The sequence below is a fragment of the Poecile atricapillus genome, chromosome Z, assembly GCF_030490865.1.
Source record: "Poecile atricapillus isolate bPoeAtr1 chromosome Z, bPoeAtr1.hap1, whole genome shotgun sequence".
Lineage (NCBI taxonomy): Eukaryota > Metazoa > Chordata > Aves > Passeriformes > Paridae > Poecile > Poecile atricapillus.
In genome coordinates this window covers 128,554,886-128,581,772 of record NC_081289.1, presented here as the reverse complement: position 1 = coordinate 128,581,772, position 26,887 = coordinate 128,554,886, and the positions used below count along the sequence as shown (strand labels likewise).

General features: G+C 40.6%; 1 protein-coding gene across 1 annotated transcript; it reads left to right on the top strand.

Annotated features, from left to right (window-relative positions):
• Positions 1-418: 418 nt before the first annotated feature.
• DDX4 (DEAD-box helicase 4) lies at positions 419-25,921 on the top strand. The gene is made up of 21 exons (XM_058825901.1): positions 419-481; positions 953-1,016; positions 1,292-1,366; positions 2,928-2,990; positions 3,196-3,276; positions 3,497-3,574; positions 4,065-4,145; positions 7,839-7,913; positions 8,943-9,026; positions 9,229-9,309; positions 9,651-9,731; positions 11,141-11,283; positions 12,357-12,509; positions 13,854-14,008; positions 16,850-16,979; positions 18,614-18,780; positions 21,283-21,428; positions 22,261-22,360; positions 23,386-23,656; positions 23,799-23,879; positions 25,653-25,921. The coding sequence occupies exons 1-21, from the start codon at positions 419-421 to the stop codon at positions 25,731-25,733; spliced, it is 2,253 nt and encodes a 750-aa protein (XP_058681884.1). The 3' UTR covers positions 25,734-25,921.
• The last annotated feature ends 966 nt before the right edge of the window (positions 25,922-26,887 follow it).

The window sequence follows — 26,887 nt, the reverse complement described above, 5'->3', positions numbered from 1 at the left end:
AGCGCCACGTGAGGGGGCCGGGGCGCGCCCGCGGAGCCCGGCCGCGCCCCGCGCCCATTGGCTGCCGGGCGCGACACGTGACGCGGCGGCAGCGGCACGTGCGGCCGTATTGCTATCTGTCTGTGGTAGTCGCCATCTTCTTTCGGTGCGCAGTTTTGTGGACTGTAGGAACGAGGTTGGAGAGGGCCTCCGCGTTGCCCTAAGGAAGCGGGCAGCTTTTCCGCGGGAGGACCATCTCCTCCATCCCCACCACCACAGCGCGCGGGTAGGGCGCGGTCACCCGCGCCCGCAGATATCGGCGGCGCCCCTGACAGCGAGCCTCAGTGCGGGGCGCCATCTTCTCTTTCGCGGTAGCCTCCGGAGCCTGGCGGGTGCAGGTGTGTTCTGACTCCTGCAAGCAGGTCTGGCTGAGCGCAGCATGATTGAAGAAGACTGGAATGCGGAGATAGGGGACGAGGCGTTGCTCAGATCCCTTGAGAAGGTACGAGTGGGAGGGGCAGCTATGGCGATGGAGTGTGTTTGCTGCTTTTCCGTTTCTTTTCTCCAGCCCGTGTCCCTGCAGCCTGAATGGCTGCTGGGCAGTAGTGTCCCCTGTTACCGTGATTTTTGGAAATATGGTACGCAGCCGTAGGAGTTCACTGTTGCTGAACAGGGTTTTTTTCTGTGGTAGCAATTTACTTGCTACTGTTTTGTTTAGTGATTGTTGTAAATTTAAGTGTTCTTGACGTGACAGCTGTGTATAATGTGATTTCTGGTAACATTCAGATGCAAACAGTATGCCAGTTAATATACTGAAATGCGATAAACTGAAGTAAACAGAAGAGCATGAGAGTTTGTATTTCAGAAGATGTAGAAGGCAAATTCTTTCAGTGCATGACTTAGTAGCTGTTTTTGTATTTATGTACTTGGCTACACCTAAAGTCATCATGATGTGTGTTTTTTCTTTCTGCAGGTTAGCTTGCTTGAGAGACCAAATGACCCCTCATCTGTTTTCAGTCCAAGTGTAGATTCCTTTGGTATGTGAAAGGCACTTCTGACTTTACTGATGTTTGGAAAATTTGATCCCTTGAGCATTGTACAAGATAAAAGGAAAATACAGTATTATTGTGGTATGTTCATTGGACCTCCATGGAATAGCAGCATCAAATTATATACAGAACATGAGGAGTAGGCTTTGCTTTTAACTATCAAAGCTTCCTTATTTACTGCAATTCCATAGTAACATATAACTAGTAGTGAGTTAAAGAGAGCTTTGAATTTTAACTTAATTCTTTTTTTTATTTAATTACAGATACTGATGAATTTGTGAACACACAGCATCAGCCAGTGAGTAGTTTTGGTAGAGGAAGGAATTTTGCAGCCAAAGGTAACGTCCAGTAGTGGTTGTATTTCTAACAGCTAGTTGTATATAGTGTATAAAAGTTTGCTGTTCACCACTTTCAATCAGCAGGCTGGTTCAGCTCCATGAAACTAGAGCTCCGTCATGGGTGACCATAGCTTGGGAAGTCAAACACCATCATGCAAAATGCCTTCTCTTTGTCCTGCTTTCCCTGGCTTTATATGCTGAATTTGATGCCACATGGGGTGGGATCAGCTTTCTTGGCTCTGTCCCATCTCATCTTGTGCACCCTCATCCCCCTTGCTGGTGTGGTGAGGAGTGGAAATGGCCCCAACTCAGTGTGAGTGCTGCTCAGCACTACCTAAAAATATCCCTGTATTATCAGTACTTCTTCCAGCAAATCCAATGCACAGCCCCATGCCAGCTGCTGTGAAGGAAATTGTCCCTACCCCAGTCAAACACAGCACAGTTTATTCTTTGAAAAAAACCTATACCATTTCTGCATCCTTTTGTTGAGCCCTGTTATCGTGGGTGAATGCTAGGCTTATTTTGTGCAGGTCACTAATGACAAGCAGTTCTGCTGTAGACTCTCCAGCAGCAATTATGAACTCACAAGCTGTATTTATGGTTACTTAGGATATTGTATATGTACATCATACCATTTTATGTGTATATCATATCACATCATATCATTTATATATGAGCCCTTAAGATACAATTTTTGTCTTTAACTGATGTGGAAAAACCAAACTGACTGACATACCACACCAGGCTTTGTGGAGAGGAAGCCACAGGTGCTGTGCTAGGAGAGCTTGATGGTGTCCTGTACCAGATGGTGCTCGTTGTTACAATATGATAGAATAGGTGTTGTACTGAAGAATGAGGACTAAGGAGTAAATTATGATCTAAGCTGATTGTTTGGACCTTAGATGAATTGTGAAACTTAAGTCTAAAATGAGGAATACCTTTATTTTATGCATGTGATTCAAATCTATGCATATGTTTATTTCCCTTATCCTCCCATCAGGAGAGTGACTAAGGAAAGGGATTAGAAATAAAAATACACTACATAATTCTCACTGCCAACTGAATAATTGTTCTGAGTTACGAAAAAATACAGCTATGTAGATCTGAAAGACATGTTTTCACATCCTCACTACATACCACGCAGCAGCTGGCATTGCCACCATCCTCTATAGCACCAGTTTAGAAAACTGTGAAGGGCCAAATCCTGTCAGTTGCCCTCGAACCAGAAGTCTGAACTGATGTGTGGCCTTAATGAAGAGTTGAGGTTAGTGGCTTGATTAGCATACACGGATGTAAAGCTGAATACTTACAGACCCAATGTTTGATTTACTTCTTGAAATTGTACAGGAGAGCAGTTCTGTTTTCTGTCGGACTTCTTGTCAAAAAGTAGTTCCTGTCTTCATCTTTTTCATATGTTTAGGCAAAACATTCTGTTATATATTGAACTGCTTGTGAAGTCACTAAGCAAGGAATGAGAAGATCAAATACCAGATTGAAGGGGCTTGACTGGCACATCAAAATTAGGCAAACTTTACTGATTGTGTGCTGTGCTGTACTGCAGGTTTTCAAGAAGGAAATGGAGATCCTCTTACACAAAACAGAGGGTTTAAAGGATTTGGACAAGGTGAGAGTAAGTTTTTGTATTGGCTGGTTTGTATGATGGCAGGATGTAGTGGTTGTTCTTTTCTGGCTTTGCCCATTCTCTGAGAACTAGCAGTCAAGAGTGACAGCTTTGGAATGACCTCTGTTCTTCAGCCAGATGAAAGGCACTTGATCTGCTCATGCAGAAGTGGGCAAATTTGAGTGTGTGCTATGCTGTATTATTGCAGGTTTTCACGAAAGAAAAGCTGTAGATGGTGCTAGTACACAGAACAGAGGGTTTAAAGGATTTCGTGGTGGCTTTGGACAAGGTGAGAGTAAGTTGGATGGTTTGGGCCTCTTTTCATACAGAGTGGTTTGGTATGGGGTATGGCATATGTTTAATGTTCTTCCTGGATTTGTTTGCTTCCTGAGAAACTACCATTACAAGGGTGAAAGCAGTGAAATGGCTTTTTAAGTCATATAAGTGATGTTTGATCTGTACATGAAAATTGAGCAAACTACATTATTTTCTGCTATGCTGTACTGAAGGTATTCAAGAAGGAAATGGAGAAGATGCCCTTAGACAAAACAGAGGGTTTAAAGGATTTCGTGGTGGCTTTGGACAAGGTGAGGGTAAGTTGATTGTATTACCTTGTTTGTGTGATGCCAAGATACACTGGTCATTCTTTCTGGCTTTGCCCATTCTTTGAGAACTAGCAGTCAAGAGTGACAGCTTTGGAATGACTTCTTTTTTTCAGCAGGTAAAAGGCACTTGATCTGCTTGTATAGAAGTGGGCAAATTGAGTTACTGTGTGCTATACTGTATTGCAGGTGTTCAAGAAGGAAATGGAGAAGATGCCCTTAGACAAAACAGAGGGTTTAAAGGATTTCGTGGTGGCTTTGGACAAGGTGAGGGTAAGTTGGTTGTATTAACTTGTGTGTGTGATGCCAAGATACACTGGTCATTCTTTCTGGCTTTGCCCATTCTCTGAGAACTAGCAGTCAAGAGTGACAGCTTTGGAATGACCTCTGTTCTTCAGCCAGATAAAAGGCACTTGATCTGCTTGTATAGAAGTGGGCAAATTGAGTTACTGTGTGCTATGCTGTATTATTGCAGGTTTTCAAGAACGAAAAGCTGTAGATGGTGCTAGTACACAGAACAGAGGGTTTAAAGGATTTCGTGGTGGCTTTGGACAAGGTGAGAGTAAGTTAGATGGTTTGGGCCTCTTATCATACAGAGTGGTTTGGTATGGGTACAGGGTATGTTTAATGATCTTCCTGGATTTGTTTGCTTCCTGAGAACTACCACACAGAACTGAGAATTCCTACTACTAGTTCTGTTCTTCAGCTGTGTTGTGGCATATGAATGGTCTCTTTTAAAAGCAAGTATTATTGGATATAGTACAGGATAGGTTGGATCTAATGAAGAAGTTGTTGGGACTGTTGCTCTGCCAATTTATTGGAGTCAATAGCTGGCTTTAGTTTGTAGTATTTCGTGATAATGTGCATGTGATTTAGAGGAGCTGATCAAGCAGCTCCCTCATCCCGTCCCCCCACCCCATGCCAGCTGTTCAGGTGAGCTAGGGGCAGTATTTGGGCCGTTTGCATACAATTTAAAACACTCTAGGAGCGCCAGTGACCAGGAGTGGGCAAACTGGGGCATAGCATGGCAGGCAGTAGGAGTGCTGAAATGGGCAGGGCAGTGAAGGTGTGGCACAACAGGGACTGGCATGCCCATTTATGTGGCAGTTTGCACAGTTGGGACACAGCCATCCTCCTCGTGATGGGTTGTGTGTTAGTACGTCACTGGTGTTTTGGCAGGTTTGTTGTTGGTTTTGTACTTGTTTGGTTGGTTTTCTGTCATCCCCCTTCTTCCCCCTCCACCCCCGTTTACTAGGTCCAGTACTGATGTGCAAATGGTCAGAAGCAATTGCCGCTGTCAGCCAGGGTTTGCTAACCCAGACATAATTTCCCAAGAGGGAAACAGGTGTCCAGGCCACTGGCTGCAGGGAGTGTCTTGGCCTGGTGTTAGTACCAGAAGATGGTGCAAAAAAAAAAAATCTGCCTGTGGTGTAAGCAGGTGAGTGATTTGCTCTGTCTAGGGGCAGAGCTTAAGAGATGGAATGGCTGAGGAGTATTAGAGGTAGCAAAAGAGAAATAGACCAGGGGAGTTATACCCTTCCAACTCTAAGAGAAACTCAGCAGATGTCAGAGGAGCCCTGCCTCCTGCAGGGAGGAGGAGGAGACCTCCCTAGATGGCGGGGAATCAAGTCCCTTCTTCGAAATCAAAGTGTTCCCTTGCCATTGCCTTCCCAGGTATCCTTATAGAATAGGAATGAGACCCTGGATCCAGAAGGTCAGGCAGATGATACTCAAGAAAAAAATATCTCTGGAGGGTCTTCCAATTGGGGTTTGTCAGATGGATCACAACCTCAGGTATTTAGAAGAAAGGAAGGGTGATTGTAGTAGGTGGCTTGCTTATAAGGGGATCTGAGGACCCAGTGTGTTGACTGGACCTGGAACCACCTCACAGGAAAGTCTGCTGCATTGCTGGGGCCCGCTACAGGGTATCACCAGGAGACCCCCTGAACTAATTCGGCCCTCTGATTATTACCCACTGCTGGCTATCCAGGTTCACAGTGACAAGAGGGGCACCAGTTCAATTTAAAACGACTTCAAGGCTCTGGGTCTGTTGGTTCACGGGATAAGAGCACAGGCGATAACCTGCTCAGTTCCTTCAGTAACAGGGATGAATGATGAACAGGAGAACCCATATTATCAATAACTGACTTAAGGCCTGGTGCCATCAGTGAATTTTGGTTTTTCTGATATGGGCCAGTTTTCACAGCCAGCAGCAGGCCTGTTTGAATCAAGTAGGCTCTGTCTAGGCCAGAGTTGGCAGAGCTGATTGAGTGGGCTTTAAAGTAGGTTTGAAGGGGGAAGGGATGAAGGGATGACCAGGCTTTCCAGAGGGGGAGGCTAAGGGTGGCAAGCCAGAGTCAGCTGTGAGAGCCCAGCTGAAGTATGTGCGCACAAATGCGTGCAGCATGGGTAACGAGGAGCTGGAAGCCGTTGTACAGAGGGAAAACTCTGATATAGTAGCTGTCGCAGAAATGTGGTGAGATGACTCATACTATTGGAGTGCTGCAGTGGATTTCTGCTTGCTCTTCGGAAGGGACAGGCAAGGGAGAAGTGGAGGAGTCACTTCGTGTATTAGAGAGGTCTCAACACTACAGAACTTAGGATTAGTGATGTTGAGGTTGAGTGCCTAAGGGCAAGAATCAGTGGAGGGCCAACAAGGCTGACATCCTGATGGGTGTCTTATAGATTACCTAACCAGGATGAAGAGATAGGTGAATTACTCTGTAAGTGGCTGGAGGATGTTTCAAGATCACCAGCCCTTGCTCATGTAGGAGACTTTAACCTGCCAAATCATCTGCTGGGAACTCAACACTGTGGAGAGTGTGCAGTCTAGGAGGTTCTTTGAGTGTATGGAGAACAGCTTCTTACTGCATCTGGGGAAATACAGGCCTGTGAGCCTGCCCTTGGAGCCCAGCAAGATCATGGAACAGATCATCTTGAGTGTGATCATGTGGCGCGTCTAATACAGCCAGGGGATCAGACCCAGCCAGCATGGATTTTGGAGGGGCATGTCCTGCCTGCTGAACTCGATCTCCTTTTATGGCCAAGTGACCCACCTGATGGGTGAGAGGAATGCTGTGGATGTTGTCTACCTGGACCTTAACAAAGCCTTTGATGCTATCTCCTATAGCATATGCCTGGAAAAGCTGTCAGCCTATGGCTTGGACCACATGCTGGGTTAAGAACTGGCTGGACAGCTGGGCCCAGAGAGTTGTGAATGGTGCTACATCCAGTTGGTCACCAGTCACTCATCGTGTCCCCCAGGGATCTGTGTTTGGCCCAGTCCTGTTCAATACCTTTACTGATGATCTGGAAGAGGGGATTGAGTACCATTAGCAAATTTGCAGATGACACTAAGTTGGGTGTGTGTGTTGATATGCTGGAGTGCAGGAAGGCTCTGCGGAGGGACCCAGACAGGCTGGATCATGGGTTGAATCCAATGATACAAGGTCTGTTAAGTCCAAGTGCTGGGTCCTGCTCTTGGGTCGCAACAATGCCCTGCAGTGCTACAGGCTGGACAGCCGACGGGCAGAAAAGAGACCTGGGGGTACTGATAGGCAGCTGAATGTGAACCAGTGGCCAGGAAGGCCTATGTCATCGTGGTCTGGATCAGCAGTAGTGTGGCCAGCTGGGCCAGGAGAGTGGTTGTGGTTGATTGGCACTGGTTAGGTTGTACCTTGACTGCTGTGTCCAGTTTTGGGGCGCTCAGTTTAGGAAGGATCTTGAGATGCTGGAACAAGTCCAGAGAGAGAACAGGGCTAGTGAAGGGTCTGGAGCACAGGTCCTATAGGGAGTGGTGGAGGGAGCTGGGGGTGTTTAGCCTGGAGAAAAGGAGGCTTAGGTGCGGATTAAAAACCTTACGTGCTGGTTTTGCACTTAGCACTCTCTACAACTAAATGGAGGTTGTAGCCAGGTGGCGATCAACCTGTTTTCCCAGGCAGCCAGTGACAAGAGAAGAAGAAATAGTCTTAGGGTGCAGCAGGGGAGGTTTAGTCTGGACATCTCAAAAAAGTTCCTCACAGAAAGGGTGATTAGGCATTGAAATGGGCTGCCCAGGGAGATAGCAGAGTTGTGGTCCCTGGAGGTGTTTAGGAAGAGCCTGAACTTGGTACTCAGTGCCATGGTTTAATTGATGAGGTTGTGCTCACTCGTGGGTTAAACCTGGTGATCTCAAAGGTCTTTTCCAACCTAGTTGATTCTGTGATTTCTGTAATTTTATACCCTATATGCACTACACTGTCTGTTACAGGTACTAGAGATGGACAAAGGGGTATACCTCAGTCTGGAGCTCTCAGAGAAAGAGGAACTCCTGCAGATGGTGAAGGTGAGACTTTTTAGTAGTGGGGATGAACTGTACAGATTTCCTCACTGGTGGGTTATGGCAATGTAGCTAATTGTTAGCTTGATTAGGACTTTGAGCAGCCTGATCTTGTGTGTGGCAACCCTGCTTATAGCAGGGAAGTTTTAACTATGGGACCTTTAAGGTCCCTTCCAACCCAAACCATTCTGTCATTATGTTTTCAGAAGTGCTCCTTGGTATCTGAAGAACAATTGATTTGACACTATTTTTGGTTCAAGTAATGATTTTTAGTAAGTGTTACAGTGGCATTATGGTAGTACTCATTGAGGACATAATACAAGTTATATAATATATAATATTATATATTACATATATTACATATTACATATGTATAATATTACATAATACATGGTAGCAGTTCTTTTTTATTAAAAAAAAAGCTGCTTTTTTACAAAGCCAGTACAGTTTTTATTCTTCAAAAAATATTAGGACCATTTTCCTACCTTTTGGGCTAATTGTGTTATGGTAAGGGAGTGCTGGTCTTGTTAGACTAAGCAAGACTAAGCAGCGCTTAGATGCAGGGCACTGGTGATAAGCAGTTTTGCTGTAGACTCTTGAGCAGCAATTGTGAGGTAACTTGGAAGCTGTATAGCTGTATTTAAAGACTGTTATATTTTTGGATACTTAGGATACTGTCTTTTGCAATATCCTTTAAGATCTAGTTTTTATTTGTTGATGTGGAAAAACCAGTCTGGCTGACATACTGGTATACACCAGGCATTGGAGGAGAGGAGGCCACAGATGCTGTGCTAGGAGAACTTACTGGTGTCATCTACCAGATGATGCTCGTTGTTTTTACAGTATGATAGAGCAGCAAAATGCTTTCTGGCAAAAAAGTATTTTTTCATATATTTAGGAGAATCACTTTGTTATATTGTACTTTTCATATTAATAAAATAAGGACTGAGAAGAATAATTACCAGATAAAAGGTGCTTAACCTGCACATCAAAATTAGGCAAACTTTACTGATTGTGTGCTACGCTGTACTGCAGGTTTTCAAGAAGGAAATGGAGAAGATGCCCTTAGACAAAACAGAGGGTTTAAAGGATTTCGTGGTGGCTTTGGACAAGGTGAGGGTAAGTTGGTTGTATTAACTTGTTTGTGTGATGCCAGGATACACTGGTCATTCTTTCTGGCTTTGCCCATTCTCTGAGAACTAGCAGTCAAGAGTGACAGCTTTGGAATGACCTCTGTTCTTCAGCCAGATAAAAGGCACTTGATCTGCTTGTATAGAAGTGGGCAAATTGAGTTACTGTGTGCTATGCTGTATTATTGCAGGTTTTCAAGAACGAAAAGCTGTAGATGGTGCTAGTACACAGAACAGAGGGTTTAAAGGATTTCGTGGTGGCTTTGGACAAGGTGAGAGTAAGTTAGATGGTTTGGGCCTCTTATCATACAGAGTGGTTTGGTATGGGTACAGGGTATGTTTAATGATCTTCCTGGATTTGTTTGCTTCCTGAGAACTACCACACAGAACTGAGAATTCCTACTACTAGTTCTGTTCTTCAGCTGTGTTGTGGCATATGAATGGTCTCTTTTAAAAGCAAGTATTATTGGATATAGTACAGGATAGGTTGGATCTAATGAAGAAGTTGTTGGGACTGTTGCTCTGCCAATTTATTGGAGTCAATAGCTGGCTTTAGTTTGTAGTATTTCACAGTACTAATTTTTTACCCGTATCTGCTACGTGTCTGTTACAGGTATAAAAGGTGGGCAGGGGGACATACCTCAGTCTGGAACTCCCAGTTCTAGAGAAAGAGGAACACTCACAGATGGTGCAGGTGAGATGTTTTAGTGGTGAACTGTATGAATTTCCTCCTTGATGATTAATGACAAAGCAGTTCCTTTAAACTGTTGTATTACGTAGTATTTTTTCTTTGTCTTGCTGATGCTGGTCCAGTTGATGCACAGTGAAGTAGAGGTGCTAACCCCAGATTTGAAAGTAAGCCTTAACGAACTTGTAAGTTTTGAAAGAGTTGATCTAGACTGTCTCCCTTCTGTACAGGGAAATATTTTATTTTCAGTGCTGACAAGTAAAGGTGTATAGCTCTGACAGGCCACTTATTCCTGATTTAGCTTTATTTTAGTGTTGAGGGGTTTTTGTTGTCTGCTAGGGATTTTCTCCCCGTAGTTCTGCTGTATTCTTTCGCCACCGATGCTTTCTGTACCTGGCTACGTATGTTGTCCTACTTAAAGCGTAGTAATATGTTACTCACAGGAGTACTATAATTCAGATTAGCGGGATTAAACCACTGTGATGGCCATGTAAAACATTTTGTGTGATACTCGTAAAAAAGCTTCTCATCATAGAAAACGTGGCTAAATGGCTCTTTATTCAGAGAGTGACTTGCAGTGAAGCACTGAAACAGGTTGACTGGAGAGCTTGTGGATATCTCATCCCTGGAAGTGTTCAAGGCCACATCCAGTTGGGCTTTGAGCAGCATGGTCTAGTGGATGATGTCCATCCTGTGGCATGGGGGTTGGAAATGGATGCTCTTTAAGGTTCCTTCCAACTCAAACCATTCTGTGGTTTAATTCAGATGATTAGTAAACATGTTCAGAAGTGATGCTTAATATCTGAAGAACAATTGATTTGCCTCTCTTTGACTCAACTTTTTCAAATTTTTAGTTCAAATAATGATTTTTAGGAATTCTTTACAGAGGCAATGTGTTAGTGCTTATAGTGGACATAACTGCATCTTTCACACAGAATAGTAATTCCTTTTTCATGACTATAGTGTAAAGTATTAGCATCTTAAAAACCAGTCTGGATTTTGGTATGCAAAAATTGCATCTATCTGTATGGAATTTAATGAAGAAAGAGAATCTTAAAGAAAGAATAATTTGTTGCAAGGGAGGCGTGTCCTTCCTTGTGCCATAAGAGTATGTGTCTGTCCAGATGATAAAGAAGAGCCTAATTTAATTTTTGCAAATACCTCTGGGAAGTGGGGTCCTTGAGCAGATGTGGACATGAATGCTTTATGAGTCTGACTTAATTTAGAGGTAAATTGTAGGTCTCATAGTATAAAATTAAGTTTTATAAAATTAAGTAGAATGAGTGTATGGAATTTTTTGCCTTCCTGAAAAAAAGGGAAATACAGCTGAACTTGACTTCAGTAGCTTCATACTTAAAATTTTATTTTAACTTCTCTTTATATTGTTTATGAACTTAAGCGGTTGTATTCTTAAGGTCCAAAGGTGACTTATATACCCCCTCCTCCACCTGATGATGAAGAAGCCATCTTTGCACGTTATCAGACAGGAATGAATTTTGACAAATATGATGAAAACGTTGTTGAAGTGTCAGGATTGGACCCTCCAGCAGCATTAATGGTTAGTGAACTGGTTATTCTCACAGTTTATGTGAAGCATGATTTACAAGAATGTGTAGTCGGTTCAATATTTGCAGCGAATGAAAATACTAATAAAAAATACTGAATCTTGCAGATAGTGTCATGTTGGAAGGAGATGCTCCCTGTTTGAATGATAAAAACTTGAATTCAGAATAACTAAAAAGCTACATAAGTAGTCCAGAGAAAGTAATACTGGATATATAGAAAGAACAGTCATTAAAATTGTGGAAGAATACCAGTTCAGATATTGAAAGAAAGAGGTCTTTGGGAGCAGTTTCTGGGCAGGCTGCTATGGTTACCTTACTGAAGTCAGTTACTGGGGGATCTTAAAAATGTAAATGAAGGCTTGTTGGGGTAGTATTTGGACACAGGAGTGTTTTAAAAAGCCCTGTTCTCTGTGGTTGCAATTCATTGTTTAACATAATAACTTAGTTTTTATCTATAATGAGTGGCCAGTGTTTTTTAAAGAGAAAAAAAGCTCTTTTTAGGGCAAATAATGAGAAGTGCAGCAGGGTTAGTAGGACCTGTGTTAGAAGAGTAGATCCAGGGGTGTTCTCCCCATCCGTCTTGTGAAAGGTGTTCTCACTGAAGTTAAACTGATTTTTGTCACCTGTATTGCTTTCTGGTCCTGGTTAGGAATGTTGTTTCAGGTACCCTTACCGATTTTAGCACAGAGACCACGTATAACTCCCTTGTTAAATGAAGCTAAAGAGTTCCAGTTTTTTTTCATAGCATGCTATGTTAATTTACTTGCTTGAGTCCAGGTATATGGCTTCCAAGCAGTTTTGTCATAAAACTAGTAAGATCAGCTGAAAGCATTCAAAGCATTCACTGTCCTGCAGACAATGTTATTTGAATGGCATGAGCTTATTTTAGAGACCCTTGGGGCTTTCACCTTTAGGAGCCTTGACAACCTAAATGACTGGTGAGTCTGCCTCTAAAATTAATACTCTTTAGTATTCGGATGTCTGTATCCTACAGTAAACATTTTGGTTTTTAAACTTTTATCATCTGTGATTGTGTAATAACTGTTAATAATTTTTTCTCTTACAGAGTTTTGCAGACACTAACATGTGTCATACTTTAACTGTGAACATTGCTAAAGCTGGATACTCTAAACCTACTCCAGTACAGAAGTACAGCATTCCTATTATACTGGCAGGACGGGATTTAATGGCATGTGCCCAGACAGGATCAGGAAAAACTGTGAGCATTTTGTGCAGTATTTATTCTACTGAAAGTGTGTGACCGTGAGCTGTCAGGGGGATGCCTCACTCTTCCACATGTCAACATCCTTAACTGCTTGTTGTCCAGTAATTTCACTTGCACAGCAATGGCACATGTCAGGTACATAACAGGGTTATCACATTTTGGGCTTCAGTGTTTTGATACAGCAGGCCAACCTTCAGAGATACAGCTGTGGATTCGTAAGTATAGGCAGGTAGTCTTAGAAACTGCTGATTAAAGGACCTCAGGAGTTGAAAGTAGGGACTTTTGTGTTGTGTGGAGTTCTGTCTTACTTAGTGGGGTTTTTTTATTTGGGTGTTTGGTTTTGTTGGTTGGTTGGTGGTTATTTTTGGTGGGTTGTTTTTGGTTTGTTTTCGTTTTTTCTTTTCTGTTTGTTTGTTTCTTTATTTTTCTATGCTGTGTGTATGAGTTTTGTGTGTGTTTTGGTTTTGTTTTTTCTTTTCAAACTTATGCTGGAGTGTAACTGTGTTGTGCAGGTTTGTTGTACTTGGTTTGATGAAGTCTGATCTGCACCAGTCTTGGTTTTAGGTGATTAGCTTTGCACGGAACAGTGTTGAGAGTTGATATTAAGTTGAAAATCGTCTCAACTTTTTAAAACTGTCTAATGTATCCAAACCTAACCACTGATAGCTGGTGAATGGGAATGTTTGGTTATGAAATGTAGCTTTTTGCTATTCAGTTTAGTGTGAAATCCTAGTTTTGATTTAATGTAGCTTACTAGTTACTTACTTTGAAAGACCTCTTCTGTTTGCAGAAGGGGAAATATTCAAAGCCTGTGCTCTGAATAGTCTGAATCCTTTTGGGACTGCTGTACAGATGCAAGTTTGTGGATATCTAGTCTTATGTGGCAGTAAGTGTGCTGGTGTGGTGCAGCTGTGTTGCAAACTGACCTGAAATTCTAGCAGTCTGGAGAATGCTAGTACATAATTACTTTACAGACCTACTGATGATAACCTATAGCTTTTGAGTACACATTAAGGCTGGTTTTAATCTGGGGTTACTTAATTACCAGGGTATGTCATCAGTGTATGGAACTGTATGGAGAGTTAGCCACTGCATGATTGTGTTCCTGTGTTACTAGAATGTTAATATCCAGACATACTTCCATTGTGGTTAACAAGGAGAAATAAGCTTAAATGTTCTGTTGTGTATTCAGATCAATCCTTTTGCGGGCTGATGTCCTTGATCATTGTGTGCATTGTTATTCAAGCTTTAAGACTGATAGACAGATTTTAATGTGACTGATGAAAGCTTTTAAGACTATAAACAACCCAAATTCTGCTGTGCTTTTTTTTCCCCCAGGCAGCCTTTCTTGTACCAGTTGTGGCCCAAATGATGAGGGATGGTGTAACTGCCAGTAGCTTTAAAGAGCAGCAAGAACCGGAATGTATTATTACTGCCCCAACTAGAGAACTGGTAAATCAGATCTTCCTAGAAGCAAGAAAATTTGTGTATGGGTAAGCTCTTGCACTGTTTCCTGGTATTGATGATTGATGATTACTTTGCTTGAATCAGCCGTGCTTTGTTTTTTTTCATAAATACTTGCAATTGTGCCAATCAAATTACAAACACTTTAGATTATAATGAGTTCAGATTATAGCACTGGTTAGCAGGTTTCTTACTATATGACTAGGGATTTAAGTGCCTAATCTTTCTGATGCTGGAGTGTGTGAATGGAAAGCTTAGTCCACTTCGAAGCAGAGATGAGTATTCAGCTTATCACTGGTGAGAAAAGTGAGATTTCTTAAAAGATGTGTTATGAAAATTTTCCTGTCTGGAAGAATTTCTGACTGTCCAGGAGCCACTCCTGCAGTCACTTTGACACCACCAGGGACTTAAACTGCTGGGATCAAAGTCCCTTTGCAGCAGGTGGCTCTAGTGAGCTGTTGGCTGCTGTGCTTGACTTCGTATATGCACCACTCAGAGTCAGATGAGGTTTCCTCACTGACTTGACCACATATTTCCCATAGCAGAATCTCAGACCTGATTTCTTTAAGTAATTTCGTTGTTTTGAAGAAGCATGCAACTGCTCCAGCAGCATGTCTCCTGAAGGGATCCCTGAACAGTGGAATCACTGACTTTTATATGTTCTCAGTTTATGTACCTAGTACTTTGAGGTCTTTTTACTGAGTTATTTACTCCTGCAGAGTCTGAATGTCAGATAACATGGCTAGTGATGCAGGTCCTTGTACCCTTTGTTAAGCAAAGGGTCAGCACCAGTTCATGGTCTCTTGCCTGGGCTCCAGCTATTTCTTGCCACCCAGAGGTCAGTCAGCAGCTTGCACTGCAGCTGCACAGTGAGATACCTGCACTAGATGTATTCAAATATGAAGAAACTTACTAGCTCGTCTTATGTAATTTATACATGCTTTACTTTCATATTGGTAAAATGGAGGTGGGTGTTACCGGTTTTAGTTAGCTTCCAGTGAGGGTTTCTAATTACTCTTACTTCCCTGTGTTTCTGGTCTTAGACAGATGTGTCATAGCTCAGGGAAACTTTGAGCTCTCAAGACAGAACTAGATATCTAAACTTCTCATTAAGTATCGTGTGAGAGTACATTTGTACTAGATTTGTCATTAATCTTTTTACTAAGTAATAGGTTTTTACCAGTGTACAGAAGAGAAGTACATCTATTGTATGTAGCAGTTTGTTACTGTTTGGAGGTGAAATGCAGAACATCATTGCTGCAGAATCTGATGGGATAAATTATACTTGCCTTTTTTCAAGGAAACTTACACTTGGAAGCTCTCTGCCTTCAGGAAGAATGATCATGTTTGCATATCCACTTAATAAATGCGTTATTAAGAAGTTATAATTTTGTAACTGATTCTGTTCATTATGCTATTCTAAACTAGGTACAGATGATTTCACCATAAAACAACATCAGAATCTAAAAAGTTTCTCTTACAGCTGGCTGTCGTTCTAATTGGGAATGGCAGGAAAGAAAGGCAGGACTCTCAAGGGAGTCAGAGCAGGAGAGAATCTCTAGTTTATTGCTTCAGCCATGTTATATAGACTAGTTCGTGGAAAGTACAGAAAGGAAACTCTTATTGGTTAGTAAAGTGCTACATTACCATCATTGGTCAGTGGGGTTCACCACCCCCTGACTTTCTCCTGCAAGGAAAACACGGGAACAGACAAGCAGCACCTGCAGGCTGTTTTCTGTCTTTGAGGATTGTTTTGAATCCTCCCATGAAATTCCCAGGCTAGCTCTCAGGCAGGCCTGGCAGGCCATGGGCCTACAGCCTGCTCCAAAGCTAGCCTCCACAGCTGGCCTGTAGGAAAAAACGAGAATGAGTTAAACAGTATCAGGGTATGAACCTGTAGTGTCTAAAGAAGAGTGCATGCATATTGATTAGTTGAGATTTATCATCTTAGGCTCTTTGATTTAATTCACAAATGGGAATTTGAAATACGTATGTCTACTAATAGTGGATAAATACTGAAATTGTATGATTCCAGAGGAAATTTCTGTTCTTCATTCTTCACTAGAACTTTCTGAAAAGTTTAAATTAGCTTTGGCAAAAATTCACCAGGTTTATCTGATCACCATTGTTGCATATGAAGTGGAATTAGTATCTTCAGTAAAAGATCATTTGAATTTGGGTGTGGAAATACTCACTGCATGCATGTAAAAACCTTAGCAGAAGGTGTTATAAAGATGAGCTTGTACCCATGATTCAGAGCTTCATAGGGTAGTTCTTAGAGAAGTGGTTTTCTACAGCAGAGTATCTGATGTATCTCTAGTTGGCAGATAGAACCAAAAAGCTTGGTGGGAAGAACACTGAGTAGTCTTTGGGTGGATTTCCTGTCTAATCCTTAAGTCACACACTGTATGGCCAGTGTGATTAGCTGTTTTATAAAGATGCCATTTATGTCTTTATTATTTTGCCCTTTTAAGGTCTGCAAAAATTACTTCCAGAGTTCTAGAGGCATATGTAGTGATGTGTCTACTTTTTCTGAGCATGCTGTATAAAACAAAGTCTTATCACTGTTTTGACTTGTTAAAGTTAGTAGGTCTCAGTTGAAGATACGGAAGAATGTGTGTGAAATTGTGTTTGTTCCTAGCAAGCCACTTGGGCAGCCCCTGTTCTATAGTGCGAGGAGGGGGAGCTTTGAGCTTATTTTGAGTGAGTTTCTGGTTTTGAGCATTGTTTTTGGACCGAGCTATATGCTGAAGGAGTTAAACCACTCTTAAACTGATTTGTGGTAGATTTGATTCTTTTTTATGAACTTTGATGAAACAGTACCATTTGCATACTTACACAATTAATCCAAACCTTTTTCTATATCATAGGACTTGCATAAGGCCTGTTGTGATCTACGGAGGTACACAAACAGACTATTCGATTCGTCAGGTAAAGCAAGGCTGTAATATACTGTGTGCCACTCCAGGAAGGCTTCTAGACATCATTGGAAGAGGAAAGGTAAGATCTTAACACTTCATCTGAATTACCTAAATACTCTTACCTAAAAGATAAAATACTGTTTTTCATTCTTTAAAATTTGTAGAAGCAGAGATTGGTTTACAGCACTGAAATACAAGTGAGGTTTTCTTGGACTGTCTGAATTCCATGAGGTTTTTGAAGGAGCAGCCTGAGTCTAGATCTCTTGACTTCCTTTCAGAGACACCTGGATGATATCAGTCTAAATAAAGTGGCTGCAGTGGTCATGGCAATAAAATTTTATAGCTTAAATTCCTGGAACACCTTCACTTTGTTCTTCTGGCATATTCTATATTGGATCTTCATTTGGTGTCCTGTTTGTCTTGCTACAGTGGCTTTTTTATCTGTCTGGCACTATATTTTCATGCTGATCCTGAGACACAAACTTTGAAGAATTTAGAATTTTAGAGAAGATTTTAACTAAGGATAAGCTTCACTGAAGCTAATTAAAAATAAATAGATGGGCCTTGCTAAAATTAGGAGTTAATAGTTAGCTATCCTGGATTTGAATAACTACTTGCCTGTCAACCTTATGTTTGCTCAGTTGAGCTTGTAATGAGAAACAGAGAATCTGCTAAGAGACTTCAAGAATGCAGAACAGTTACATATCAGAAACTCATTGAAGACAGAAAACTGAGAGTCCAAGACAGGTTCATTTGTCACTTTGCATTGAAAAAGTAGAAAGGTCAGAACGAGGAAGAGCTGTATTCCTTCCTCCGTTCTATGACCCCTCCCCATAAAAAGACTACTGACCCATTTCAAAGAACAAACTACACATACTTAATTGCTTTTTGCTGATGAACATATGAAGCAGAGGGTGGGTGGTGACTGGATTATGAATATGTATTTGTATTCAATGCTTTTGTAAATAAAAGGCCTGTAATCGGTGCAGTGCATGTTAAAGGGGCTGCTCCTGCATTAGTGCGGCGCTGCATAAACATACCTTTTCTGACTTCAAATGGTTAGACAGTCTTTGTCCGTCACAGTTTGATATTGATACTATCAACATTTTAATAAATCAATATAAACCACAAAAAACTCCAGGTTATATAGTACTATATTTGAATTTTTATTTTCCCCTATTATTATAAATTCTTACTGAATTTTTTATATGTTAGAGTGGTGACTCAGTGATGTTCACTGAACAAACTTAAGTTTGGAAAAACACTTGGTAGTACATTAGAGATCACTTTTCTGCAGTTATCAGGCTTTTAGTCAAAAGTGATAGTCTTCGTCAGCAACAGTGACGTTCTAATATCCTTAGTAATGCTTTCTAACATAATTTTTTGCAGGGAAAAAAGGGTTTTTTGAGAATGAGGGTTATAAGATAATATTTCTAAAACTCAAAGCATAATTCAAAAAAAATGGCCTGAATTATAATTGGCTTCCGTGCTCTGTGTTTACATTGCTGAACCAAGTTCTGAAGCACTGTGGTGTGTGAATTTGTGCAGATTAAAAGGCTAAGTAGAGACTGAAATGTAAACAAATCATAGTACTTTCACTTCCTATTAACTTGAGAGAAGTAAGTAAAAGGTGGATTTTGGTGGTTAGGCTATTCTGTAAGTGCATACTGTCTGAGAACCAATAGTGTTTTTCTTTGACTGAAATACTTGCAGATTGGTTTGCATAATGTGAAATACTTGGTACTAGATGAAGCAGACCGCATGCTTGATATGGGTTTTGGTGCAGATATGAGGAAGTTGGTATCTTTCCCAGACATGCCACAAAAAGACAAACGCCAAACACTAATGTTTAGTGCCACTTTTCCTGAGGAAGTACAGAGGTGAGTAGAATAAAAATAGAAATATATCTGAAGACGTACTTGTATTGAACTAAATATCTGAAGAGTTAAAAACATTTATTTTTAAAAGCTTGAAAATACCGAAAGGTATAATAGTAATATTAATTGTGTAATATAAGCAAGGACTCTAAAACATTAACTGCTTAATTTAGGTGGGGACTCCTAAGCAATTTAGAAAGCAGTCTGAAGGCTTTTAAACTGTACTTCTGCAGAAGTCCTCATGTTCCCTCTGTTGGTTTCTTGTTCCTCCCCCACCACACCTGTGCAAGCCCTAAACCAATGATGTTGCTAGTAACACGGTCTTTGGCTAATGAGACATACCAGTTATTATTGCTCAACTTACCAGCATTTATGATAAACTGTTCTTACTTATGTGGATAATTGGTATTTTTTATCAGTAGTTTGAAAGCTTCTACAGATAGGTTGATGACGAATCTTATATATTTACTACTCAATACTTTTAAAGTTCCTCTCACTTACGGGAACAAGTCTTCCACAGACGGTAAGTATAGTTGCTTAGTAACAGAACAAAACAACTAATTCCCTGCAGGCAGATGGAAACTTTTTAGTATTTATTCTCCTTTTTGAGACACCAGCATCTAAATACTGTTAAATGAGAATAGTCTCTAAACTTCAGTTGGAGCAGTGCAAATAATTTTGATGATTTATGTGGTAGGGATACTGTTAGAGTGTTGGTAATTCAGTGAGTCAAATCCTGACAACATCCTTTGGTCTCAGAAAATCTGAAATACCTTTTTTGAGGCAGGGAGAAAATACTTCTTAGTCATTCACTGTCCTGAATGAAAGAGGGGAATGGGCTGCTTTCTCCCGTTCAGTCAGGTAGGGCTGACCACTTAAGTGGAAATATATCACCTTTCTTAAAGCAGGACTTGCCTGTTGTGGCCTTGGTTCTTTGTCAAGATGTTTTTCATAGGGTTCTTTGTATGGAAAAATGACCTTGTAGTGAACTAAAAATGCTCTTGTTTGCTCAGCTGGCACATCAAGCATTCAGATGATACCATACACAAGTATAGTTTGTGTTCATGTGTTTACCTGTTCAGTTTTTGGGTTTTTGTTTGGGGGTTTTTTGGTTGTTTTGGGGGGGTGGGGGGGTGATGTTTCAGCTTTTTTTTGTTGTTCTTGTAAGCATCTGAAACTGAAATGCCTGAAGGTACTGTTCACATTTTAGTGTGTGAAAACCTTTCTTTTTTGGAGTCAGTTCATTCCTGGATTTAATGCTTTTCTGCTGCTGAAGTGAGGAAATTATTTCCTCATACTCTGCTGCCAGGAGAGCTTTAAACAGTATACTGTCTTGGTAGTACTGGACACAAAGGTGCTTTCTTTGGACCTGTTGGGTTCAGATTGTCCTGCACTTCAGTTCAGTGAGTATAATCAGATTTAGTTTTAGTATAACATTTGGTTTTATACCTGGACTTGTTTCTGCTGTTACATAGACCTTTGATCTGATCGTTGAAACTTTCTGTACAAGTGAATTGAGAAAAACATGTGTTTTTCTAGTTGACTGGAGAGTTTCAGTTTAGGATTTGGGGTTTTACATCTGCCACTGAGAGGCTGTGGTTTAATCTCAGCTGGCAGCTGAGTATCGAGCAGCTGCTCACCCTGGAAGGCTACTCCAGGGTCTCCCTGAAGCCTTGTCTTCCCTTAGAACAACCCCACCTCTTGTCAGTCTGTCTTCATAGCAGAGATACTCCTGCTCTGTTATAAGGTTAGTGGCCTCCATGAACTCATTCCAGCAGGTCCACATCTTTGTTATACTGAGGACCCCAGAGCTGAACGCAGGTGGAGTCTCACAATATCAGAGCAGAGGAGCAGCATCCCCTCCCTTGCCTTGCTGGCCACACTGCTTTGGATGCAGTCCAGGGCACAGTGGGTTTTCTGGGCTGCAAGGCTTGCTGGGTCATGTCCAGCCTCTCATCCACCAGCAGCACCATGTCTTTTCCTCCAGGTCTGGTCTGGATCCAATCTCTGTCCAGCCTGTACTTGTCCTGCCCTATCAGCCTGTGTGAAAGGTTTCTCTGTCTTTTTTGTAATGCCCCTTTAGGTACTGGAAGGCTGCAAAAAGGTCATTCCAGGCTTAATAATCCCCATTCCTCAACTCTCTCAGCTTGTCTTCAGAGGAGAGGAGTTCCAGCCCTCTGATCATCATTGTGGCCTCTCTGGATCTTAATCAGCATGTCTGTCTTCTGGCTGAGGATGCCACAGCTGGATGCAGTACTCCATCTGAGGTCTTACAGAGGCAGGAGTCCCTTCACCTGCTGGCTACACTTCATGCAGCCCAGGATGTGGTTTGTGTGCTGGACCCAAACTATGCAGGCTCTTCTGGTTTTTAAAAAATGTATATAAGACTACTTGTGTTGTTCCTCACAAAAAGGAGGATAAAAATATTTCAGTGTCGTACATGATTTTAAGGCAAAATTAGTTGCGTAATATGTTTCATGTTGCTCTATTATGTCTCTTTTTCAGGCTAGCTGGTGAATTTTTGAAAACTGACTTCTTATTTGTTGTTGTTGGACATGTGGGTGGAGCATGCAGCGATGTTCAGCAGAATATTCTTCAAGTTTCTCAGTATTTCAAGAGGGATAAACTGATAGAAATTCTACACAGCATAGGTAACTTTGCTAGCTGCCGGTTGTTCACCAGGGAAGTCAAAATTTCTTGGTTTTAAACTTGTGTTTAAAAGATCATGGCTGTATGATTTTGTTGTGTGTTGCATGCTTTACAACACTGTTGATGAAGCTTCAAGCAGAACTTGGGGAGCAGTGGGTTTTTAGGCTTATTTGTTTAGGCATTTCATAGAGTCATAGGATAGTTTGGGTTGGAAGGGACTTGCAAATGTCATTGAATCTTGTCTAATGCCCAGTATTTGTTAATGATTCATCCCTATTAGTACTAGCAGATGACCTTTCTAGATGGGTTTCTACTTTATATGATCAGTTACAGTATTTCAACATTTGGGGGTATTATCCCAAGACTACAGATATGTTAAGATTGTGTGAATGTTTGGGCTTGTATTTTAGTAGTATCTGGGATTTTTCAATGTTTGTTCTATATGTCTTAAGTTTTAATGCTGAAGACTGAATGTGAGTTTGGAATTAAAAAATAGTCTGTGGAATCTTGCTGTTCAGCGCTCAGGATAATGTGCTGCTTTGAGCCACATGCTGTAGAAAGGGAATGCATGCCTGTCACAGGGAACAGTGTTTGTTTCCTCCTTTTATTGAGTAGAAAAACAATGTATGTTTCTTCACTCAGTTTCTGTATTGATACAGAAATTGATGGATTGAATTTAATTAGCTCAGAATAGGAAAGAAATTACAGTCATACTTCAAAGACTGTTCAAAATGTGTGCCTGCATGAGATGCTAGTACAGATAAGTGCCTCACTATACAGTGAAAATGCATCATGTTTCAAACTGCAGTGACTTTAAACTTCTGTTCAACATAGGTAATGAACGAACTCTGGTCTTTGTGGACACAAAGAAAAAAGCTGACTTCATTGCATGCTTTCTTTGTCAAGAAAACATACCAGCTACTAGTATCCATGGGTAAGTATTTTTAAAGTGAAAGTCACCTGTGTTTTGTAAGAAGCTTTTATTGAGAACTCGCATTTGGCCGTATCTGCATAGTTTAGCTTGCCATGTGTTCTGATAGAGGCAAGAATATCAAGGTTTAAGAAAGGCTAAAATGGTCTTAGCATGATGCAGGATGTTTGTGCGTATATCCTGTGGCTGTTGGATTTGTAGGTGTGTGAAAGCCACACAGCTTTTGAGAAGATCTGGCCTTCTGATCCTAGCGAGCCTAAATTGCAGCCCCCCTATGTGGGAGGAGGTTCTAAATACATTTATGTAGAATTATTATACTGTGAATTGAAGTATGCATAGAATAACTGGTTCAATGAAAGCTGTTAAACTGTCATGAATGTTACTGGTTTCTGATGAATTTTACCTTTTTGAGTTGAAGTTAGGATAGTTACTCTTCTCTGGAGTAGTGGTTATACCAGGCTTCACTAAATATCTCATGTTAAGATCCTAAAGAGCACTAGTTAGCTTTCTAATTTGTTTTCTTATTTGGACAGTGAAGAGCACAAGTGAAACCCTGAACCGTTGTAGCTCAGTCATGATAAACAGAAGACAAGTTCTGTACTGTTGACTGCTCACAGTTTTTTTACTATATCTGAAAAATGGCCTGTGCAGGAGTATTTGTTGACTCTGTCTTTGCTGTTCTGTCTCCCTGCTACAAAGCTGTAGGAAAAGCACTTGTAATCAATTAAGCAAGTGCATTTTCTTAGAGTGGCAGTGATTTTAATGCATAGTTATCTCCAGTTCTTTTAAAAAAAACTCAGTTTCTCTACAGACTTAAGTTCAATCAGTTGCTCTGTCTTGCTGCTCCTCAGTTAAAAATTCAGAAAACCTAAACTGGGCAGTGTATGAGTTGTTTGGGTCTTTTTATGTTTTGAATTAATTTCCCACCCCCCCAGAGCTTCTTCCCATGAATCATGGCATTTAAATTATATCTTAAATAATACTGTAGATTTTAGAGACATCCATTCTAACCCTTGCTTTCTTTCTAGAGATAGAGAACAGAGAGAGAGAGAAATAGCTCTTCGGGATTTTCGTTCTGGAAAATGTCCAGTTCTTGTGGCAACCTCAGTGGCAGCAAGAGGTCTGGACATTGAAAGCGTTCAGCATGTTATTAATTTTGATCTTCCTTCCACCATTGAAGAGTATGTACACCGAATTGGACGAACTGGTCGTTGTGGAAATACAGGGAAAGCAGTTGGCTTCTTTGATAACAATTCAGATGGTCATCTTGCACAGCCTCTAATTAAAGTGCTTTCAGATGTAAGTTTCAAATCTTGGTGCTTAACTTCTTCTGTTAAGATTTCACTTGAATGTACTGAGCAACTTTGGTACAGTTATGGAAATCTTAATCTGAATTGGTAAAGCAGTCAAAGTCTCTGAATGGATATTCCTAATTGCATAGGCTCAGCAGGAAGTTCCTGTTTGGTTGACGGAAGTTGCTTTTGAGGCTGAAGGAGGACGACTCCCAATTCATACCCAGAAGGTAGGTCTGGAAATCAACTGAAAGTCTTGGCTATTGGAACTTTGTCTTGATTTAAAAGTGTCTTTAGTGGAATGTGACCAGAGTAATGCCATTGAAACTGTTCTGACTGTAATTGCATCCCTTAGTTGTGCATCATCAAAGAATTCAGTATTACTGAAACTAGTTTCAGACAAGTGCTTGACTTGGGTTCTTACAGTGTGGCCCCTTACTAGCTGCCATAGTCTTGATCTATAAAGTCAGGATTCCTCTGGAAGAAAACATTCATGCAAACATGCACAGAAGCTGTCGTTCAGAAATCTCTCTGCTTCACATGGAGGGTGGGAGCAAATAGTTGCTGATAATACAGTTGCTCCTTGTTATGAATCACCCAGTCAAGCAACTCATTTGACTGAAAACTTCAGCTAATTATAGTTACATAAATGTCCTAGTCTGGTCCGTGTCAACATCCTTAATGTCGGTGACGGGGACAAGCCTTCTAGTCTTCCTGTTACTAATTTTAGGATTTAAATTCTATGCTTATGCCTATTTGAAAGCCTTACCTTTATGTCTTGATTCCATAAGAACTTCATCACATCTCAGTTGCTTCCAACAACAAATGTACAAATGTACTTTCTTTGAGACCATAGTAGAAATAATTGCTCTCAGTGCCTAAACAATGTCTGAAGCTTCAGTTCAAGCTGAATGAATTCCTTTCATTATCTTTTCCCATACCATAGTTGTTGAAAACATTGGGTGGTTGGGTGTTTTTACCTGGCTGGCTAGTCCACTTAACTAGATCTGAGTAATTTTGCTAGGGGGCCTTCATGAGATCTGTTACACAAATGTCACTTGCTTCTCAAACTTGCACCCTCACATTACAGCTGTTGTGTGTGTTTGTGTACACATACATTTTCTTGCAGAGTAATGCTTGACTAGTGGATCTTTTTTGTATATTCTAGTTAAAGGACACTTTATTTTTGCTTTCTTACTAAATTGCTTTCAGAGGTGGGTCTCACTAGATGGTTTCCAAATGCAAGTCTTCAGCCTTTGTGTCTCCCAGCATTTCATCCGTCATTTCTAGGTCCAAGTCTGTCTATGTCCTTTATGACCTCTGAGCTACCAAATCTGACTGTGACTCTTTGTCCATAATAGAATAGATTTTCTTGCGAAATCTGTCTGCTTGGATGGGGAATTTTGCCCTTAATATCACATATACATACAGTGCACCAACTCCTTGAGTTGTAGATTGTGAGGTTTTAATTATTATGAGACCTTCTCATGTCAGTCTGACAGAAACTCTTTAATTTGTAATTGGCTCAATTTTTCAAGAGAAGTCCATTCGATAATCAAATGATGAATTTGAAAGAGGAATTGTCAGAAGTTCTTATGTGATTATTTTGAGGAGTCTTGGAGATAAATGAGCTTTATTCTTTTTCCAAAGGAATTTTACTGGGAAGTAATGCAGACAGTCATTCTTAAGTATATAGTGGAGAAGGAAGTTTTTTTCCTCACAATTTTATGAACTGATTTGTGTTTGGTAAGAAGACAAGTTGGGATGTGAACTGTGGGAAGTGTTATTCCCACATATGGTAAAATCTGAGGTTGATTAAACTGCGGTAATTTAACACCAGGGTCAAAAAACCTTGTATGTAGGAGATTAATAATGAAAACTTTGAGTGTTCAGATTATCTTGCGATAGATGCATGCAGAATGCTAAAATTGTTTTGTGGTGACTTACCATTAAATGATTGAAAGCATTAATAATTCTAAACTAAGACTTGTTGTGTTTCCTAGAATTACAGAGGCAGAGGCAGTGTGAATGCAGGAGAAGTAAGGATGGAGAGTTCTGCAAGAGAAATCGAGTCATGGGATTAAACTACTTCATACCAAACTAGTTTGTACTGTTGTGCTGTAAGTGAAATGTTGCATGAGAAAGTAATCTTGTGAAGACCTAGTTTGGGAAGGAGCTTTATGTAAGGGTTCACCTAAATTTTGTTCCTTTTTTTGTAACATGTCAGTTAAAAAGTTTGAATCTTATGTTATGATGATGTAAGGATTTGTTAAACAGCTCTTAAGCAGTTAATAAAAGTTTGAGACATGCACTTTGATTGTTGTGTTGTCTCTGTATCAGCTATATGTCATTGCAGTTTCATGAACTTTGACATGTGTGGAACATTTGCATCTGCATGTGGAACTAAAGGTCAGTGGCTACACCCACAACTTAGTGAAAATATATGTTTTTTACAGAGATGTCTTCAGAGGGGGATGGAGCCCTGTGTTGCATCTATTAGAATGTTTTTAGCTTTGACTGACATAAATATACTTCTGCTATCCATTATGGAAAAGTTTGCTTTAGAACAAGCTTGGTGCCTTATATCCAAAAATTTTCCCAGACTTGCAGAAGCTATAGGAGGTAAGCAGTCACTAACAGTCATAGATTTCTGTAAAGTTGCTTTTTCATTTAATTTTTTTTTCCTTACCAATCCAGTATGCTACAAAGATGGATTTTCATTGGGTCGCCAAGGAAAAGGGCAAGGTGATGACATTTTGTAGTATCTTGCACAGCTGAGTAAGCTTACAGGCTTCTCATGGCTTGCTATTTAGTACACAGTGCTGAACACTATGTCTTGTACAATCTTTCCACTAAATCCAGGGAAATAATACTTCTAATGTCTGCTTACAGGACTGGAGTCTTAGTACCCAAGTTAGTGAGAATCAGAACTGACAGGCCAATACTAGGGGAACTCTCATTGTGGAAAAGTGGGCTGTCAAAGATACTTGCATGCGTATCTTTGCAAAACTATTTGCTTAAATATCTACTCAGAGAAATACAGTTATTTTTGTAGGCTGTAATTTTACTGCTATATATTATGCAAAAAGAATGAAGTCTTTATTGTGTACTTGGAAGTAAGCTGAAAGGACAGTATACTTAAATTGCAAATCATATATAGTGGATGTATTTAAGTGTGATGTTAATAACTCAGAGCAAAATATTCTGGGCAGTATGACTCATTTTCCTGAGAAATATC